Genomic DNA, 19,677 nt, shown 5'->3' on the forward strand with positions numbered 1-19,677 from the left:
GGCCATAGTTTGTTGCTGGCTGAGTAGGATCTAGTGGGTACCACTCTGAGTAAAGCTTTGACCATGTTCTGCCCTAAGTAGAGGTAATGTCTTCTGGTGGACCTGGTAGAGTAATTTTAGAATGTTGTCATTTTAGAATGAGATTGGACAGGGCTTACTGCCCAAGTCAGAGGGACACTAGTTACCTCCTGCCTAATCAGCAGTAGAAGGGTACTGTTTCCTCAAACCCTTGCCAGTGTTGGGTGGTGTTCCCTTATGTCCTTTACTCTGTTAAAATTTTTAAATGAGGAATTTGAATAACAAATCAAAATAGAAAATGACCAGTAAAAAAGTGGTCTCCTTAATAGACTATCTATCTTGCAGTAAATGGAAATAAGGTGTGTGTGGGGGGGATATCCCAGGGTCTTTACACTGAGCTAGATCTCCAGCCCTTTTTAAAAATTTTGAGGCAGAGTCTTGCTGAGTTGGCCAGGCTGGGCTTGAACTTGCATCCTCCTGCCTCAGCCTTCCAGAATACTAGAATTATAGGGATACACCACCATTCCTGGCTGGGGAAATAAATTTTTATTCAAACAAGCACAAACATGTTATATTTATCCTGAGATCTATTAATTTCCTGTAGAAATGGAGAGTAAATGACTTCCAATAAGGTACTGTCCATAGTTAGAAAATGACAGTTTCCATTATGGCTGCTGCAACTGGGTCTGACTGCCACTTCCAGAGGACTCAACTCAAGTGCTTCACACAGACCCATTGGGTAGCCTTGGGAAATAAGGGGTTCCTCTTTGGGGATCAGCCCAGCTGTTGCCTGGTGCAGGCCAGGCCAAGGCTCTGCTGCCTGCCTTGGCACTCTCTGCCAGGGGGCTTGGGTCTCTATGGCAGAATGGGTGCTAAAGAGTCTTCAGCTTCTGCTACAGATACTGCCTTTAAAGACCAAGGCTTTCTTCCCCCTCTTAAAAGCCACTGTTTTGGATTGCTGCTAAGTAAACTATTCTGAGGTCTTGACTTCCAGTGGTTCTGCTCACATTGTAGAAATCCCAATATAAGTTTTCAAGTTTTTCTCTGTCCTGAGATGAGGAAATTGAGGATATTTGGGAAAGGTTGAGAGAGAAAGCAGCAGGCTCAGCATCCAGTAGCTCGTAGCGTCTGTGCCTTTTGGAAGTGGGTGGGTTTGTTAGGTTTTGCAAGGGAAGGATCCCAAGTATAAATAAATAGTCTAGCCCTAGCGGCGGATGGTATCCACTTGCAGGCAGTATGTGAGGCACATTGAGTGTATTTACCATGGGCCAAATTACTTGCTGTTGGGAGGAATTATTGTGCTGCTAATGTTATTCCACTGCAAGGTCTGGCTGGAGGCATCTGCAGTCTTCAGAGCCCTGATTGTGTGTTTGACGTGTCTGTTCCATCAACAAGGCATAGAGTCTGGGGAAACCCAGGATGAGCTGTCATCCCAAATCACTGGCTCGCGCTGACTAGCTCGTCTTCCCTCAGTGTACTGCTGCAAACCTCAGGGCTCTTCAGAATGCAGGTGTGTGTGCTGAGTGCCAGCAATCCTTATTCTTGGACACGTTCCTCATTTGCTTGCAGGCCTACCTAAGAATATATTTTCTCTAGGCTCACCAAAATGATTCTGGGCCTTTGGGACCAAGGGAGTGAGGGGGCAAGGAAATTAAAAGTGTGTGTGTGTGTGTATGTATGTATGTGTGTGTTGGGGAGCCAGTTCATCTAGCAATCTACTTCTAAACATTTGTCTTAGGAAGAACCTGTTCTCTGGTATATTGTAAATTGATAGCCAGTCGGCTTTGTGTAATGAATTTGAACATTTGTGCAGCAGCTGAGAAAGAACCACTTGAGTGGTCGTGAGGTGTGGCTGCCTGCCAGCCAGCCACGCACCCAGTGGCATCACCCGATGGATATGTGCAGCCGTGTATGCTGCAACAGGAACTTGAATTATTTCACCTTTACTTTTTATAAGGTTGAGTTGCAAATGGAAAAATGAAATTGTTGATGATAGTTACAAGAAAGATAGGAGAGATTTTGGAATTCAGCGAGGGTGCTAGAGGTGGAGAGTGAGCAAGTGTATGTGGAATACTGGTTAACCAAGTCAACAGCTTTGCGTAGCTATAAAGAAGAAAAACAGAGCTAAGGAATCATGTCTAAAATGCCCAGATATGTTGTCCGAGATCGTGTCTTACAGGCAATGTTACTAGTCATCTCATCTTTCTGAAAGCACAACCTTCTTTTTTTTGGTATGGAGATCGAACTTGGATTCTTACACTTGTGAGGCAGGCGGTGGAACCACTGAGCTAAATCCCCGGCCCAACACAACCTTCTTTTAGTAGCATGTAAACTTACTGTTTGACTTTGAAGGACCTTTTCAGGGAAGCAGGGACTACCTTGAACAAGTTCTGCTGTGACTAAGAGTCTTATTTAAAAAAAAAAATCCTCCTTTTAAGTGTAAAGGCCCTTCTAGAACTGTGAATCTGTTCCCTTGAACACATTACATATTGAACTTGTCTCTGCATGTATTAATGACCCCATTGTTCTCATTTATATGCTAATTTGTGTCATCTTTTTTGTGCTTAGCTACATTTAACCTTTGATTTTTAAGCTACAAGATGAGCTTTTATTTAAAAGGCTGCCCTGCTCAAAGATTACTAGCCTTCTGTAACTGTTAAGGGCCTACATTTGGAGAATTAAGAGTAAAACAACCACCATAAAGTGTGCCAGCGTCTGGACTGTGAACTTTTTTTCTGTTTTTTAGTCTCAATCTCTGACTTCATGGGTATAGAGTTGTTATGTACATGCTGTAAACAACAAAGTTTTTAGGAAAAACTAACCAACATCCCACACTGGACTACCATTGTAAGAGAGAAAAGAAAAATCTTTCTAATTATAGCAGTGTTCCAGGCTTCTTGTATGCCTGGCTGGCCACCACATGGAGTTGATAAGCATACAGTGTCTTTCATACTTGCCTTTACAACATGTTAATTAAGAGTATTCAGCTGTGGCACCAGCTGGGGATGTCTGGCTTTGTGGAAGATTGCAATTAGATGCTTTATTTTCTATTTTCCTTTTCCCTTTCAACTTTGGTGGAATGCCTTTGAGTAGGGGCTTTTAGTCTCAGCAGTATAAATACTTTAATATGGCTAATTGTGTAATCATACAGTTATATTCCTCTGTGTACACACACGTCATTTTATGGATTTTTATCTCTTTTAATACATGAAACATCTCGCTTGCTTTTTGGTTGGAGCCAGACTCCTGTGTGCATTAGGCAGGAAGAAGAGGAGAACCAGAGGCATTTAGTGACTTTCATCTGATAAGTACCTACCCTTCTGTCCCTCTCCCTACCCCCATTATGGGCGTGTCCTTTAGCTCCTAAATAATTAGCATCTCAGTTTCCTAGAAAAGTCAAGGTAATTTATAAGATTGGATTTTATAGGGCCAGGGATTTAGCTCGGTGGTTCTGCCTCCTGACTCGCAAGTGCAAGGACCCGAGTTTGATCCCTGGTACCAAAAAAAAAAAAAAAAAAGATTGGATTTTATAATTCTCTATTAATTTGCAAGTGCAGTCTTTCAGGCTGTATAGTGTTATCTTTCCAGTCTGCTGTTCAGGCAGGCAAAGGGCATGAGCCTGGATGTGAGAGCCCTGCATACAGTCACAATGGGACCTATTGATTTCTGGCATTCAGCTTGTGCATAGAGGACCTGTGAACCCAGCTGTTAGTTAAGCCATGACCTGGGAGCAGCTGCTTTCTGGGATCTAGTTCTCCAGGGATCGACCATCTGCTGCCATGTGAGAGAACCTTGGGCATGAAGCTGACCATAAGACAGCTTTGTATTCCTTTTCTGTGTGCCAGCCCCTTCAGTTCTTTCCTGTCCCCTCTCACCTAGGCAAACCAAAGAAGGAAGATGAATCTATATTGGAAAACTCATGATTCTTCTCTGTTCTTCCCCTTTCCCTATTTTACCCCTGCAGCACTTCTAAGCTCCAGTGGAAAATACTAGTTTCCAGGGTAGGTAGGCAAATTTATAAATATGGCTTGTTTCTTCAGCAGAATTAGTACTAGTGGGCAAGCTTTAATTTTATTGGAAATAGCATGGCTTTTCATTTTAGGGCTGGAAGTGTCCTTAAAAATCTCATCACATGGAAGAGGAACCCACGAGTTTACATTTTTACCCTAGCCTTTACAGCCTTCCTTGGTGACAGTTTAATGTTTCAAAATCTCCATCCCCTGCTACTTCCCATATATAAACCAATTGTTCTTCTTTCTCTCCCTTTGTTTGTGCCCTTATCTTCCCCTCCTGTGTTCTTCCCACTCTCTTTTGTCTTGGTTGCAATCCTTTATCCTGTGGTCACAATCCTACTTTCTGTCAAGTTGGAGCTCTAATACCATTTCTTCTGTCCTCTGGTCTCTTCCCTACTGGATTAATCCTCTTTTAGTACCTGCTGTGGTGGTCTGTATTTATTCCTGTTATGGTCACTTATTAGGAGGCTCCCAGAGAACAGGGCCAGTCTTTTTCTTCATTGCACTTGCCTACCTCCATTGCTGTGCTTTGGTAATTAGTAATGTCTTGTCAAGAGAATAGATGGAGAAATGTAATCCTTATGAACTCTGAGAGACAAACAAAGTAGGCATTACTATTATTATAACTAGTTGGAGCTCATTATCTTTACCCTGGAGAAACTGGTGTTTCCTCAAGGATGGACCCTCTATTATTTGCTCTTGTATTTCTAGTACCACCCTGGCACATAGTAGGTGCTAATAGTTAATATACTAAATTAATGAAGGAATTTTTATTAGGAACGTGAAAGCCTAAGACAGTAAAGTTTACACTTGTAAATGTTTTTTACTGTCTTCTGGATGAAAGTTACTAAAGTCACTCTTTGAAGGGCGAAAGATTAAAGGGTATTTCTCTTCACTGATGGGACATTTGGGCATAGCTATCTACAGACATGCTGAATCTGTGGAGGCTACACCAGCTACTATCTTCTATGGCTTACCAAATGTGGCATCCCAGCTACTCTGGAGGCTGACTCAAGAGGATCATGAGTTTGAGGCTAGGCTGGGCAGCATAGTGAGAACCTGTCTAAGGAAAGAGGCTCGCCACGATCAAGGGTCAGAAGACACAATAGGTAACAGAAACACAGTCCTCAGCCTGATAAATAAAAACATATTTGAGACTCCATCCAGGTCCAAGGCTCACAAGTCAGTATTTCAGGAGTTGCTTTATGTAACAATCACAGAGCCAAAACAATATGCCAGATACAGGTTGATAAATACAAGTTAACATTATAGGTAAGTCCTAAACCTTGAAGGACAGGTGCCTTGCTTTGGACTTTGTAGCAAGTTAGGATTCCTGTCTCTAACAGATCTTTAAAGAGGCTATGTGTGGCTTTCCCAGAGAAAAGCAAGGTCAGGATTCACAGGAAAGAGTGTAGGAGGAGCAAGGGTTATCTGCTAGGAGCATTGTGTGCTAAGCAGCCCTTCACATCCCTGGCTTCCTGTAGGCTGATGAAAGGGAAGGAAAAAAAAAAAACACCTGGGGAATCCTACTCCTTCCTGCCTACGATCAGCTGGTGAGAGCTCTGGTTAGGAAGGTACAAAGGAAATCATGACAAACTGCTTTAAGTGTTTAAAGAAGCCTATCCTACATAAGATGGAGATGGGAGAACATCCAGCACATTGGATTTTGTTGCTTTTGACTCTGCTCGCTGGTACACCTTGATCACAGCATTCCTAATAATTGTTGGTTCAGAAGTGATAAAGAAAAGACATGTAGGGCCAGGAATTTGACTCAGTGGTTTTGCCGCCTGCTGCGCAAGCTCAAGGACCCGAGTTTGATCCCCGGTACCAAAAAAAAAAAGAAAAAAAGAAAAGACATGTAGTCCTGGCAGCTTCAGCCACTCCCTGCCCGCAGAACAACTAGAACCTTTTTTTGTCCCTGCCTCATTGTATAATCCGGGCCTACCACAAACCCCACAGATTGTACAGAGCTCATTTGGTGGCATGCCCTAGCCAGTGATAGCAAACCTGTTAGAGCTTTCAGTAATAACAAACAGCCGGCTGCGGCATGTGTGCCATAGGTTAGCCACCACCACCTAGACCCAGTCACATCTGTTTCTTCAGAAAGACCACCTAGACTACCCTTCAACCACTGGTGAGTGCTTTTCAAAGACCTATGTATGGTGTTCTGCTGGGTGTAGGCCACTGCCTCAGTGGATCTCTGCAACCACCCATACATAATTAGAGTTTACCAAGTGTTGATCATTCTTTGCAGTTACCCAGGCCTCTGTGAGTACCAGTGGCCTCATGAAGACCTGGGAGAAGCAATCACTGCCTGGCTCACTGATAACACGTAGCAGGGGCTGTTAATTTGGGACTTTGGCAGAGATACTCCAGTGGACTTTGTGTGTTTTGGGTAAACTGGCAGACAGGTAACCCTCTAATTTCAGGCCACATCTGGATTCTGCATTTAGTGGCAACCTTTCTTTCATGTATCACTCTTGAAGACTTGCGTTCTCACTGAAAATGCCCCCATATCTTTTCTAATTGGAGTTTTGTTATCTGTGATCTGTAAGTAGTTCCATTTGTAGTGCAAAGAGATTAGTGAAGAAACTGACTAACCTTTCTCTCCTTCTGTGGGAAAATGTGGCTCACTGAGATATGAACCTCTGTGTGTAAGTAAACTCTCCAGTTCATATTCTTTTCCATACAGGAGTTATATCAGCTTTGCCCATGTCATTTACCTCCATGTTTCACTTTGCAGGTCTTGATTTTTGCAGGTAAGATTTTCCAGTGGTGTCTGTAGTCAAGCAGCTTTCCTGTAATAGGCAGAAGGGCAAACCAGAGTTGGAATCAACTTACTGAATTTTTCAGAGCCTTAGTTTCTTCATCTGAACGAATTGAGTATTATACTGCTTTCCTTTTAGGGTGGGAGAATGTTGAGATCCTAATGTAATACCTGGTACAAATGTTACGTTTCTTCCTCTACCCTGGTGGAGAACAGAGATCATATATTTGTTTTAAATTGGAATGTTTGCTTCTTGAAGGCCTGTTGTGTTTACTTGGAACTGGATTTGACCTTAGGAATTACTGTTAATGGTAGAATTAGAAATGAAACCAAAACTTTGACCTTTGCACCCTGGAATCAACTGTTTTGAAGTCTAAGCCCTCAGTTAATTATCACCAGCTAATAGTTACCCCAGAGGTTGGTCTGTGCCTCAACAGCTGATTGGAGCACTCCTGTAGAGGACCAACTTGCCTTCTGCAGATGAGGAGTTGGGCCAGAACTAGGCAGCCTGAAGCAGATGAGACTAGATAGCCTTTATCGATAAGGGAAAAATAAAATTTCTCACTTTCTCTTAATCCTTCTCTTCCACTCTCAAGTCAAACATGGTAACATGTATTAACACATGGAATAGCCTGGCTCCCTAGCTTTGCAGTAGTCCTGCCATTCTGGGGTGGGAGTAATTAGGGGCCAGCTTTGCTCTGTACATTCTGTACTACTAGATGGGTGGTGGCTTCAGCACTGACTGCTGTAGGCTTGGACCTGGAGCGGCAGGATGAAGGAGAATGTCCTCCCACCTGCCTTTTCCTTAGCAGTCATAACAGTTTTCGGGGAGAGGGCCCAGCCCCAGCAGGCAGCCTGTTGCTCGGGGTCCCTGAACTGTGAGCACAAGGGGAGGTGAAAGGGTAACAGGCCATATGGAGGCCATTTGTCAGCCAAGAGCTGCCTAGCTGTACAGCTGAGAAGGAAAGTGGGAAATGGAACTGACTTATTGCTAAGCTGAAGCAAGGAGAAAGAAAAAAAAAATCTCTCAGAGTGCTCATCTTGCCCTCTCTCCAGATATCCAGAAATTTCTGAAACAGTCCTTTTCCTTTTGTTTGCTAAAGCCTTTGGCCTGCCTCATTCCAAAAGATCAGAGATAAGGGTTTAATTTGCTGTATAAAATTTATTAGTGCCCATTATGTGGCAGACATGGTACAAGACACTTTCACATATGCCGTTTCATTAGTCTGTTCAAAAACCCCTGGGGCGGGATATTGCTGTTGGGGAGTAAGGCTCAGACAGGATTGTTGACAGGCCGCAGAGTGAGTCCCTGGGTCAAAGCTAGATTCATTTATCTGATCCCTTGTGGCCCAAACTCTTTAGGTACGGAGTGTATTTTCATGGTAAGATACTAATGTAGAGACTATAAGATGTAGCCTGGAGAGGGAGTCGCTTTGCTTTGTTATTGACTCATCACAGATCAGAAGCCACTGTGGCCCAAATTTACAAGTGGGCAAAATTCTGCAAGTCAGGGCAGTTTTCTGCTAAACATCTACTATCTGCTAGATTCTATGTCAAATGCCGAGGATACAAAAATGAGAACAATGCCCTGCCCTGCTGTGTGGGTGGGTATGTAAATGGGAGAAGGGTTGTGAGAAAGTGATTGCAGAGGTGCAGTTATGAAGAGGAATAAAGATGTTGTGAGAACACGGAGCAAAAATATTAAAGCTGCTGTTTATTGAACACTTTGTGTGTGATAAAGTGCCAGATACTTGTCTTGTGGAATCCTGATTAATCTGTGTAGCAACTAAGTGAAGTAGATAGCTTTTATGTCCTCCTACAGATGAGGAAACTAACAGATCTGCCCCAGATTGCAATGTGGTATGAGACCCAGGCATCTAATTTCAGGCCCATGCTGGCTGGCTCTGCCTGTGCTGCTCCTTAGTGCTCTGGCCAAGCCTGGGGAGATGTCCCGGGAGCAGTGGCCTTGGAACTTTGGTTCAGAGAAGGGTGGGGCTCCCACTGACTCTGTGCTTTCAGACCAGGAGTTCCAGGCCCAGGAGAGGAACATTTTTTTCTAAATGACTAAGGACTTTTGTGACTCTTTCCAAGTGACAACAGCATCCATGTTTGGGGCAGTAAAGAACATAGTTTTCTGCGGGTGTGGTGATGCATGCCTATAATCTCAGGATTTAGGGAGGCTGACGCAGGAGGATTACAAGTTTGAGTTCCACGTTGGCATCTTAGCTAGACCCTGTTTTAAAACTAAAAACAAAATAAGACACAGTACTGAAAACAACTGAGCATGTAGATCAGTGGTAGAGCATGGCTTTTTGATCTCCTGTACAGGGTGGGGGTGGGGCAAGGCCTCTTTTTGGCTCTGCCACAGCTGGCTGTGAGATGGAGAGTGAGGGGCCCAAAACGAGCTGAATGGGCCCTGAGACAGACCTGCCTTCAGTTGCTGCTGTCCCAGAGCAACCTTGGGCTGGGCCTTTTAGGGTAATAGAAGTGGGAGCTGGGGGGAGGGGGGCTAACTCTGAGGGAGGGAAGGGCAGAGGAGGATGTATTTCTTCCTGTGTTCTCCCAGCCCAGCGCCGCTGCCCCACCCTCAGAAAGGCTTAAGGGAGGGCAGGCTGACCCTCCCCCAGCGTGTGGGAAGTTCTCATGAGCAAAGGGATCCTGGCTGGACAATGGGCTTCCTGTCTCACTGCTGGGAAGGTTTGTCTCACCCGAGAAGAAGGTTGCGAAAGACATGAGAAATCACCTCTCTTCCCTCTCACTGCAGCTTGTCTTAGATTTTTGCCTGTTCGGATTGAGGGTCAGGAAGGCGAAAGACGTCTGGGAGAGTCATGGGCAGAAGGAGCCCTGGGTATCTCTTTAGTAATTGGACTCCTGCCTGTTTTCCTGCTCCCACCAGATTGCAGCAAGAATCTGCTCAGTTGAGGGAGCCTGTGCATGCAGGAGGCTTCTCCAGCCCTCCTGCCCTGTGCTCAGTTTGAAACCACATGGTTGTAGGACATTTACAAATGAATCCAAAAGGTGATGAGGCCAGCCACCAGCCAACTTCTGACAGATTTTTGAAAAGGTTCTGGTTCATTGCCTTCATGTATTGAAACTGAGGCCCAGGGAGATGATTGTCCACAGGCAATACCCAGATTGTCCTTGTCACTATACTTCTGCCCACTGAGGCTCCCTTGGCAGGTTAAGGTTGTGGGAGGAGAACCTGGATTCCAGGACACTGTGATATGCCCAGTGGCATGGAGTCAATGAAGTCGGCTTTCCTGGGTTCCAGTCCTAAGTGTGCCAACTTACCTGCTGGGTGACCTAGAGTAACTGTTTTTATCTCTTTTACTCTATTTGCTCTTTTGTATAATGTAAGTGCACATTTCTTATAGTTTTTTTCTCCCTCTTTTTCAGTTTTTTGAGGACAGGTCTTGCTATGTAGTCCAGGCTGGCCTGAGAACTTTATGTAGTCCATGCTGGCCTCAAACTCAAGATCCTCCTATATCAGCCTCTTGAGTGCTGAATTATAGCCATGAGCACCATGCCAAGATTTTACATGTGTAGGGTGTGTGTGTGTAAAGTTTCAAGTTTAAATGTAAAGTGCTTGAAATAGAACCTGACATGGCCAGTATGCATCACCTGTTGTTATAGAGCTTTCTAAAGGAGGCCTCAGAAGAAACCTTTCACCATAATCAGATGGTCAGTTTTTCTCCCTCTTCGTATTTGTCTGGCATGCTCTAATTCCAGTCTGCCTAGGAGACTTTTTCTAATTTATTATGGGAAAATTGCTTCCCTTTGAATTGGACAGTTCATACTAGATTATGACTTTACTTTTATGTACAAAATAGCTAAATGTTTCCAACCTCTAGGCCATGCATCAGGGATGAACCACAGGAAAACCTAGTAGGTTTTCCTAGAGGCTTGCTCTCCTCAGTAGGCCCAGCCTAACTTAGTAGCCAGACCTGCAGCCTAGGAGCCGCTGTGCCCTTTGAATCCACCTCTGCCGTTTATACTTGTGTCCTGGGGCAAATCGCCTAACTCATCTGTGCCTTATTGTTCTCATCTGTGGAAAGGAGAAGATAGAATGCCTGCTTCACATAGAACTCAGAAGAGTACTTGGACAAGTAGTGTACTCTCTGTTTACAGTAGCTACTGTTTTCCTTGTCTTATGACCAGAACAACACACAATATTCCAATACACGTATACATACATTGTATAATGTCCAAATCAGGATAAGCAAATCTATTTCTTCAAACATTTATCATTTCTTTGTAATAAAGACATTCAAAATCCTTTTTTAAGGCTTTTTTGAAATATATAGTACATCATTATTGTCTGTAGTCATGCTACTGTACAATAGAAAACCAGAACTTATTTCTCCTGTCTTACCTGTAAAATAGTGTCCATTTTTTGGGGGCCTCAGGTCCACCTGCTCACCATTCAAAAGCCAATACTTGAGACCTAAGAATTGGTAGGAAGCAAGTCCGTTTTATTCAAGGGTTTCTGTCCTGGACAGTGAGGAAGGAACTATTGTTTCCTCAAAAGGCCATCTTGGAATATTCAGATACATAAAGGGGATCTTGCAGGGAGAGGAAAGAGGCTGAGGGAGCAGTGAGCAAGGTGACACTGGGGAACATGCTGGGCACATGTCACCAAGGGGCAGGTGGGTCAATCTCTCTTTTGCCCCCTCTCTCCCTCCCTCCTCCCCTTCCTTCCTCCGTCACCCCCATCTCTGGAATATTGCAGTGGACCTTGATCTCTTGGGGCTAATTCCTATAGTTCTTTAGATGGACAGGTCACTTTCTTGTAAGTTAAGCCTCTGCAATGTACATACTTTCTGTTAGTTGGTACACAAAAATAAAGAATAAGGAGGGGCATGACATACTCTGATGTAATCTGAAGGTCACCAGATGTTCTGGGTTCTATAAATGTAAAGAGATTATTTATCAGTTAATGACCTAATCATTTAGGTGCTGCCTCTCTTTAGAATTTAGAATGGTGGACAAAGGAGGTAAAGTAACCTTGCAAAGGACAGCTCCTAAAGGAGTGGCTACTGTTACTTGTCAACCAAGCTTTCCTGTCCTCTCTCCCCCTCTACTCTCCCCAGCCTCTACTAACCACTATTCTGTTCTCAACTTCTGTGAGGTCAACTTTTGTAGGTTCTAAATATGAGTGATAACATGTGGTATTTGTCTTTCAGTGCTTGGCTTATTTCATTTAATACAGTGCTTTGTGTTTCCATGTGCATGTTGTTGCAGATTACAGGGTTTCATTTTTATGGCTAAGTAGTATTCCATTGTGGATACGTACATTATCTTTATTCACTTGTCAAGCCGGTGGAGACTTAGGTTATTTCTGTTTCTTGGCTACAGTAAATGGTGCTACAGTAAACGTGAGAGTTCCAGTGTCTCTGACATGTTGATTTCATTTCTTTTGGATATGTATCTGGTAGAGAGATCACTGGATCATATGGTCGTCCCATTTTTAATTTTTTGAGAAACCTCCACATTTTTTTCTCATAACTTAATATTTTCACTTTACAGTGGATTTATCAGAATGTAACCCTGTGTTGTGTTATATAAAAATATTATCAAAGTTAACTTTACCCATTTCCTTTTATTAAAGGATAATTTAAAATTACCTGTGTGCCTACATTACATTGCTCTGGACAGTACTGTACTAATCTGTGATTTCCCTCCATCCCTTCTGCCCCACTCCACTTAGTTTTTGCTCCTGTTTTTCTTCTTTGCTCCAGGCTCTCACAGTCTGGTTGCCAGACAAATGAGGTTATCTCTGCTCAAGGCACCCCAGGCTCATAGAAAAACTTGCCTTTGAGCAGCTTGTGTCATCTCCTTGACTGACTTTTAGAGTTGGCAGCATGTGTGTCTGTGTCGCCTCTTGGTCCTACACTCTTTGAGGGTGTGGTTCTGTCACACTTACCTGGAGCCCTCCCAGGGGGTCGTGAATGGAGAGGGCCTGCTCTGTTTTCTGGAATTCCCCCGTAGCCCCTCAACTACTGTGCTCACACCTGCGTAGCTGATGCAGTGGGTGGATTCCAGGAAAGCTTCTCTTGACTGTCTTTGCTTTCAGCACCTTCACTAAGCACCTGTTTCTCCTTGCTCCCTTGGGTCCCATATGTTCACACATCTTAGTGTAAGGCTACATTATTTCAGACCTGTGAGTGAACTCATGAGACAGCAGTTTCTACAGCCCTCAGTTTCTGTGTTTGGAGAGCTCTTCTGTTGTCTTCTGAGAATGCACCAGATACTTAAATGTCCTCTGCCTCCTCTGCTCAACTCTTTAACCCCTCAGAGGCTCCAGGCATGGGGCCTCTGACTCCCCACACCTTATTTTGAAGGGGCTTGAATGTTTATTTCTTTGTTAAATGTAGCACTTTGACCTTGGGCCCTTTCTTGGAGCTTGTTTTACTGTGCTCCTTATGAAGTGTTATAAAAGTTTCTTTGGTTTTAATTTGCCTTTTTTTCCTCAAAGACTGGACCCTAAAACAACAACGCATAAACAGAATAGAGCCAGTAAGGGTTGTGGTTGGCTTCTTAGGGGTGTGTTAGGCTGAGATCCTGGTGGTGGGATCCTGCCAAGGTCATTTGCACCCTCAGCTGGTTGGCTGGACTTGGCCTGGATGCCTACTGAGCCCCCGGCCAAGGATTCCCTCCCCCTGCCTGTGCTCACTGCAGGCCCACTGCCTGTGGGAGTGGGAGACAGTGGAATGCAAAGAGGAGCTAGAGGATTTTCCCTGTAAAGTTAACTGCTTGGTCTTTCTCTCCTTTAAAAAGTATGTAGCATTGTCAAGTCACATGTTTTATTGCCTTTCTGATTATGATCAGAGCTTGAGATTCTCTCTGCAGACTTGGAGTTGTCAGAGAATGACCTTGCTGTGCAGATTGTCAGCATCTGCCCAGGAGAGTGGCTTCTGGCAGCTCCTGGATGATTTTGTTGGCTATGTGGGTTTTGCTCATCCTTCTGTTAACCCAAGGCTCACTGAGAGGGTCCACCTCACATCTGCCTTCAGCTGAACTTTTCCATGCTGCTCTTTGGGGAAGAGGATCTGAAAATGACCTTGCCTCCTTTACTTATGTTTTGATCCTTTCTTCTAAGCTCTTTATTTTCTTCCTTGAAACCGGGGAGGCATCTCATGATGCTGAACCTGCCATAATTCAGTTTATTTTATGTGACCTTCTGGAATAAGCATAACATTTTTTTGTTGTTGTTTTGAGTTTATTTTACCATACTAGGATTGCTGTACTGCTGACGTAATCTAAAGGGACTCTCGACCTTTGGCCTACCTCTGGTCTGTTAAACTCAGCTCCACTTGTAATGCTAACCTTCTAAGAACCTTCAGTGGCTCCTTTCCCTTTGAATGTCTACAAAATGTTTTCATCACTGTTCAAGTTTTTAACTTGGGGGGCCAAATTTTCCTTATTAATGATCTCAGCTAAACTGGGCTACGTGGTATTCTCTGCGTTTGACCTACACCTCCCTACTTCAGTGCATTTACTTCAGATTGCCGCTTCCTTTCCTGATGAAATGGAGCCGCATCTGAGGTGCCATTTCCTCCCTAGCCACCCAGATCTCCCACACACAAGATGTATTGTCTCCTGCTCTTGACTTCCTCCCTTGAAGCACGAGTCACACTCTTTGATGTGAATTGCAATAAATCTTCAGGAGAATTTTTTGAAAGAGTGTGGAAGAAGCCAGTGTAGTGCCTTTGGAGAGTGTAGCTGAGTGGCTAAAACATGGGAGAGAGGCTTTTCACTTTGCATCCTTCCTTTTGATTTTTTTTTTTTAACCATGTATGTACATTTCCCATGAGGTTTTTCGGGTAAAAGTATTTAAGTAAAACCCAATCCTTAAAACATTACAAGACAGTATTGTAGAGTATGCTTATAACCTCCAAGGAGGGAATAGTATTCTTAAACCAAACCAAAAACCTAGACACAGTGAAGAAAACGATTTTTTAAATGTATGCATATGTTTGTCATACCCCTATTTGGCTACAAGTACCTGAGGTACTTATCTTTTTATCCTTCTTCAGAGCTGTAACACCATGACCCCATACAGAGTAATCAATAAATATCAGTTAAAGCAAAACTAAATTGAATTACAAGTTGTTTCTTTGTAGACCTCACTTTCCTCACTTCTAAAATGAATGCTAGGTTACCTCTGGGCTGTAACTCTAAGGTTCTGTGGATTTGTGGGTTTTACAGGCAGAAATATGCAGCAGAGTAGGAGTGGTCTTAGAATCAGCAGCTCTTCCTTCCCAAGAAGAGACCGGACCCAGACCGCCCCCGCAGCACACTGGCCCAGTGTGCCACTTCTGCCTGCTTTCAGGAGCTACCCTGGAGTGCCTGGCATTAGTTATGCCGGGGAAATGAAGCCATTAGACACAGATTGAGGGGAGTTGAGGTTTGTGACAGGCTTGCTGCCCTGAACAAAAGAGGAAACGTGAAGGTGTAAAGCAGTTTGCTGGCCAGCTCTCTGAACTGCTTGGCCACAGCCTTGAGAGCACCAGGAGTGTTTGCCCCTGCTTGCCTCCAGTGTGGGACTCGGAGCCAAGTGGCCAGATTGGAACTGTGTCTTTCAGGAGGACTGGGGTAAGGTGAGGGGGCTTATTTGGGCTCATCATCTAGTTTTAGAGAAACTGCTAGACTTCTCTTTTGGGTCCCTTGGCACCCAGCTTGGTTGTTAAAAGCTTTTTGTTCTTTGAGACACGATCTGGCTGTGCAATTTGAGCTTGCCTTGAACTCATGATCCTCCTGCCTCAGGCTCCCAAGTGGTGAGATTACAGGCATGTGTCACCACATCCGGCTTTATTAACAGTTTTTGTCAAATGGTAGGGCTAGGGGTGTAGCTCAGTGGCAGAACATGTACCTAGCATGTGCGATGCCCTGGCTTTCATCCCCACCACCATCAAATGAATAAATAAATTGAAATGAAAATGGCGTCGTCTCCCCATCTTCAGTGATATGCAGCATGAGGGCAGGGTGCCTTTCTGCTGGCCTAGTATCCACCCCAGCCAGCTTTATAGCATTCTTGAGTGTAGGGAGGTGGATGCTGGAGAGAGTCCTTCAGGACACATCTGACCAAGGGCAGTCAGTGGAGCTTGCAGATGGGAGTGAGCCAGTGCCTTATCTTGGACAGCCAGGCACTATAGCATGACTACCAGTCGCTCCAGGCCTGTTAGAGGGAGTAAGAGAAAATGACCGTTTTTGATTCTCATACAGATGTCTTTGTGATACTCAGGGTGGTGAATAGGATATGATCAGCAAAATTGAATTTTCTTTGGAAAACTTGGACTATCTTACATTTGGAAAGTGTTGGGAAAGTTGAAGTTCTTGGGAACCTGCTCACCCTGCCTTCCCCTACAGCCCCACCAAACCCAGTCCCTGTTTGCCACATCCCCAGCTGACCAGTCTGAAGAGGTGTAGGGGATATAGCCTTGACCCATAACATCCTTTATAAACCCCTCAGCTCACAGAATGGGAGTGGCACCTGCTGATGGATAGAATCCAGGTCCCAGGTGAGCCTTCTTCCGCTCGTAAGCTTGGCTAAGTCACTGCTTTTGTAGGCCTCGGTGTCCTTGACTTCAAAGGGGAGAAACTCTATCTCAGAGTTGTAGGGACAAATAAATAAGACAAGGGGTGAAGGTGCTTTTAAAACCAGATCATCCTGCCTGGGTGGGTGAAAAATGTGGGACTTACTATGAGATAGAGACAAGTGATGTCACTGCCAGTCAGAGAATGAAAGGCACCCAGGGACTTGGGAAGCCTCCCAGAAATCCACTCTGAGGCTGAGAACACACATTTTTATTTTACTATGGAATTCCTTCTGGCATTGATATCTGAAACGAGCCTAATATTTGCCCCTCACTGGCTGGCAGTATTTTATCTCCTTTTACTCTGACTTACTGTGCTAGGAGTTTTTTTAGAGTCATGTCACAGTTGCAGTAGGTTCAAGACATTGTCAGAGAGGACTGGGATTTAGCTCATTGGCCCCACGCCTGCCTTGCAAGCGCAAGGTCCTGAGTCTGATCCCCAGTACCACCACCACCGAAAAAAAAAGACATTGTCAGAGTTGCCTGTTCAATATGGAGGCAGCTCTCCTGAGATATGGTCAGGGAAGGGGTAGGAAATGGTGTGAGTGACCAGACTTCCCTTTCTATCAGTGACAGCCTGAATTCCAGGCTTTGTCTGCTCTAAATGTTGGCTCTTTGCCCTTCACACCAGGTCTTTCAGAACAGCGTTGTCAAGTGGAAACACTGAAAGTTTCACCATGGTACCACCACCCTCTCTGTCTTTGCAGTGTGTCCCCTGCCCCCGGAGCCAGAAAATGGTGGCTACATCTGCCACCCCCGACCCTGCAGAGACCCCCTGACAGCAGGCAGTGTCATTGAATACCTGTGTGCAGAAGGCTACATGTTGAAGGGGGACTACAAATACCTGACGTGTAAGAATGGCGAGTGGAAGCCAGCCATGGAGATCAGCTGCCATCTCAATGAGGGTCAGTCTGCAAATCAGAAGGAGTTGCTCTGGGATTCTGCTTTCTGTCACCTCCTGGGAAGTGGTGCGTGCTTCCTGCCGAGTACCTTTGGCTGTGCTGTGGCATAGCCAGCTTGCCCTGCAGCCTCCCTTCCTTTAGGATTTTGTGTCTTTGTGGAAGACATTGAGGTTGGTGGTGTGTGTCCCATTGTATTCCACTGAGGTACTGAGGGCCTCCCATATCTTCACTGAGGCATCTGCTATGCTGTGTCAAGTCCCTTTGATGTTTAGGATCTCCTTGGCCTAGCCAGTGCTCGTGACCTTTGACTGTGTTCTGCTACTACAATGAACATAATGCTGACACCTTCCCTAGTGTCTCTTTCATTCCATTTTTCCTTGAATGGAAATGGATTGTTTTGTTATGGGGCTACAGGCCAGCTGGACAGAAGCCCCCTCTTCCCTCCTGTTTCCTCCTGTCTTACATGACAAGAAAATCCAGCTGTCTGAAGGGAAGTGTGTGTCATCTGGTCATCTGACACCCCAGAAAAGAGAACCAACCTGAGGTCTACAACCATAGCTTCAGGACTAGGGTGGGCTTATTACAGCCCAGTACTTCTAAATTATCCCACCACATGAGGAAAAACATGGGTGGACTCGTGGTGGAATGATGTGTTCATTTTAGTGAACATTAAGTTCAGCAGCCTGTTACTGGGGGTGGGATCAGAGTGGTTTATAGAGATAAGATCTCCAGAGTTAATGAGTTAGATCTAGTTAGATGGACCTCAAAGGCTGGAGTTGAGGGGAATTTTTTATTCAGGAAACAGGAGAGGGAAGTGGTCCCTTTCCCAGAGCACTGTGTGTACATATGCAGCTCTACGCTGCTTTCCCGAAGAGGCCCTGCTGTAGGATGCCTCTGTGTGGCACCAGGCAGGGGGCATTTGACTGCGTCAGCTGTGGGGCCTGTGTTTTATGTCTGGACATCAAATTCTTCTGATGGAGGCTTGTTTCCATAGACAAAGAAACCCACACATCACTTGGAGTCCCCACGCTGTCCATTGTGGCTTCCACTGCCAGCTCCGTGGCACTCATCCTCCTCCTTGTGGTGCTGTTTGTGCTGTTGCAGCCAAAGCTGAAGTCTTTCCATCACAGCAGGTAAGCCTGGAGCCATGCTGCTTTGGGGCAGGCAGCAGGCATTACTATGGGGCTCGCCTCTGCCTGGCTGGGGGAAGTTGGAGGCCTACAGCTTCCTCTGTCTGTGTGTCCTAGGGAAAGGGCGGGGGAGGGCCCTGGATGTGTGTAGTACAATGCTCGTTGCTTTGCATACATTAGTAGAGCTGACATTTGAACCCAGATCTGTTCAGCTGCAAAGCCCTGTCATTTCCTCTCATCAGTGCTTCTTGGATTATGGTTCCAGCAGCATCAGCATCCCTGGGAATTGTTAGGAATGCATATTTCCAGGCCAGAGTGCATATCATCTGAAGCTGTAGGGCTGAGGCCCAGTAATGGGGCTCACAAGCACCTTCAGGTGATGCCAGTACACATACATGGATGCACGGCGGGCAAAAAAAACCACCCCAAATTCTGTAAAATGCTCCAGGTTTGGAACTTATAGACAAGGACCAGCCTCAATTTAATCTATACTAGTGATGGTGAACCTTTTAGAGCTTTCAATGATAATAAAACAGCTGGTTGTGGTACACGTGCCATAGGTTCGCCACGCTGATCTATAGTATGTGAGATTTGTATTTTTTCCTTTTGTTTTGTTTTGTTTTGTTTGAAGGGATGGAGGTGCAGTTATATTTAAAGGTTGTTAATAGAATAGAGAAAATTTGATGGGGTTCATTTACTTGAAAGAACTAGCTCTTCCATATAAAGTCAGACTGATGTAATCTGTATTTCATCTAGGTTAAGGAGTTTCATTTCCCCTGTAGGTAACTAGTAAGTCTGTTAAAAGTAACCACCTGATTCTTTTTTGCCTGACTTGAGTAGAACGGAGATTGGTTTTCATTATAGATCCCACTTAAATTTTGTACCATGTATATCTATTACTTTTTATTTTTATTTTTTTGGTACCAGGGATCGAACTCGGGTCCTTGTGCTTGCGCAGCAGGAGGCAAAACCACTGAGCTAAATCCCTGGCCCCTCTATTACTTTTTAAACAACAACACAGATTGTTTTTGAATAACAAAAAGTAAGCACATGCGAGTGTATACACTGCTTTCTCTGCTACCTTGTCAAAGTTTCTTTTCCTTCCCAAAACCTCTGAGCACTTCTTAAGAGTACCATTCTCTCATCCTCACAGTATGTACATTATTTGTATCAGGTAGCCCATATTTTTATCTCTAAGTATAGGTAAGGAACTTGAAAGATTTTTTTTTTTTTGAGACAGGGTCTCATTAT

The 19,677-nt window shown here is 44.6% G+C and overlaps 1 protein-coding gene across 7 annotated transcripts in view; it reads left to right on the forward strand.

Moving 5' to 3' along the window:
- Positions 1–19,677, forward strand: part of Susd6 (sushi domain containing 6) — a 95,840-nt gene that overhangs the window by 68,044 nt on the left and 8,119 nt on the right. For all 7 annotated transcript variants that reach the window (XM_004837318.4, XM_021247218.2, XM_087195318.1 and 4 more), the window contains 2 exons: positions 17,102–17,299; positions 18,291–18,429. In XM_004837318.4, the coding sequence (XP_004837375.1) occupies positions 17,102–17,299; positions 18,291–18,429 (337 nt within the window). The remainder of the gene's footprint in view (positions 1–17,101; positions 17,300–18,290; positions 18,430–19,677) is intronic.

Source organism: Heterocephalus glaber, unplaced genomic scaffold, assembly GCF_053883595.1.
Source record: "Heterocephalus glaber isolate CG9 unplaced genomic scaffold, H.glaber_assembly_v1.0 deba00001608, whole genome shotgun sequence".
Classification (NCBI taxonomy): domain Eukaryota; kingdom Metazoa; phylum Chordata; class Mammalia; order Rodentia; family Bathyergidae; genus Heterocephalus; species Heterocephalus glaber.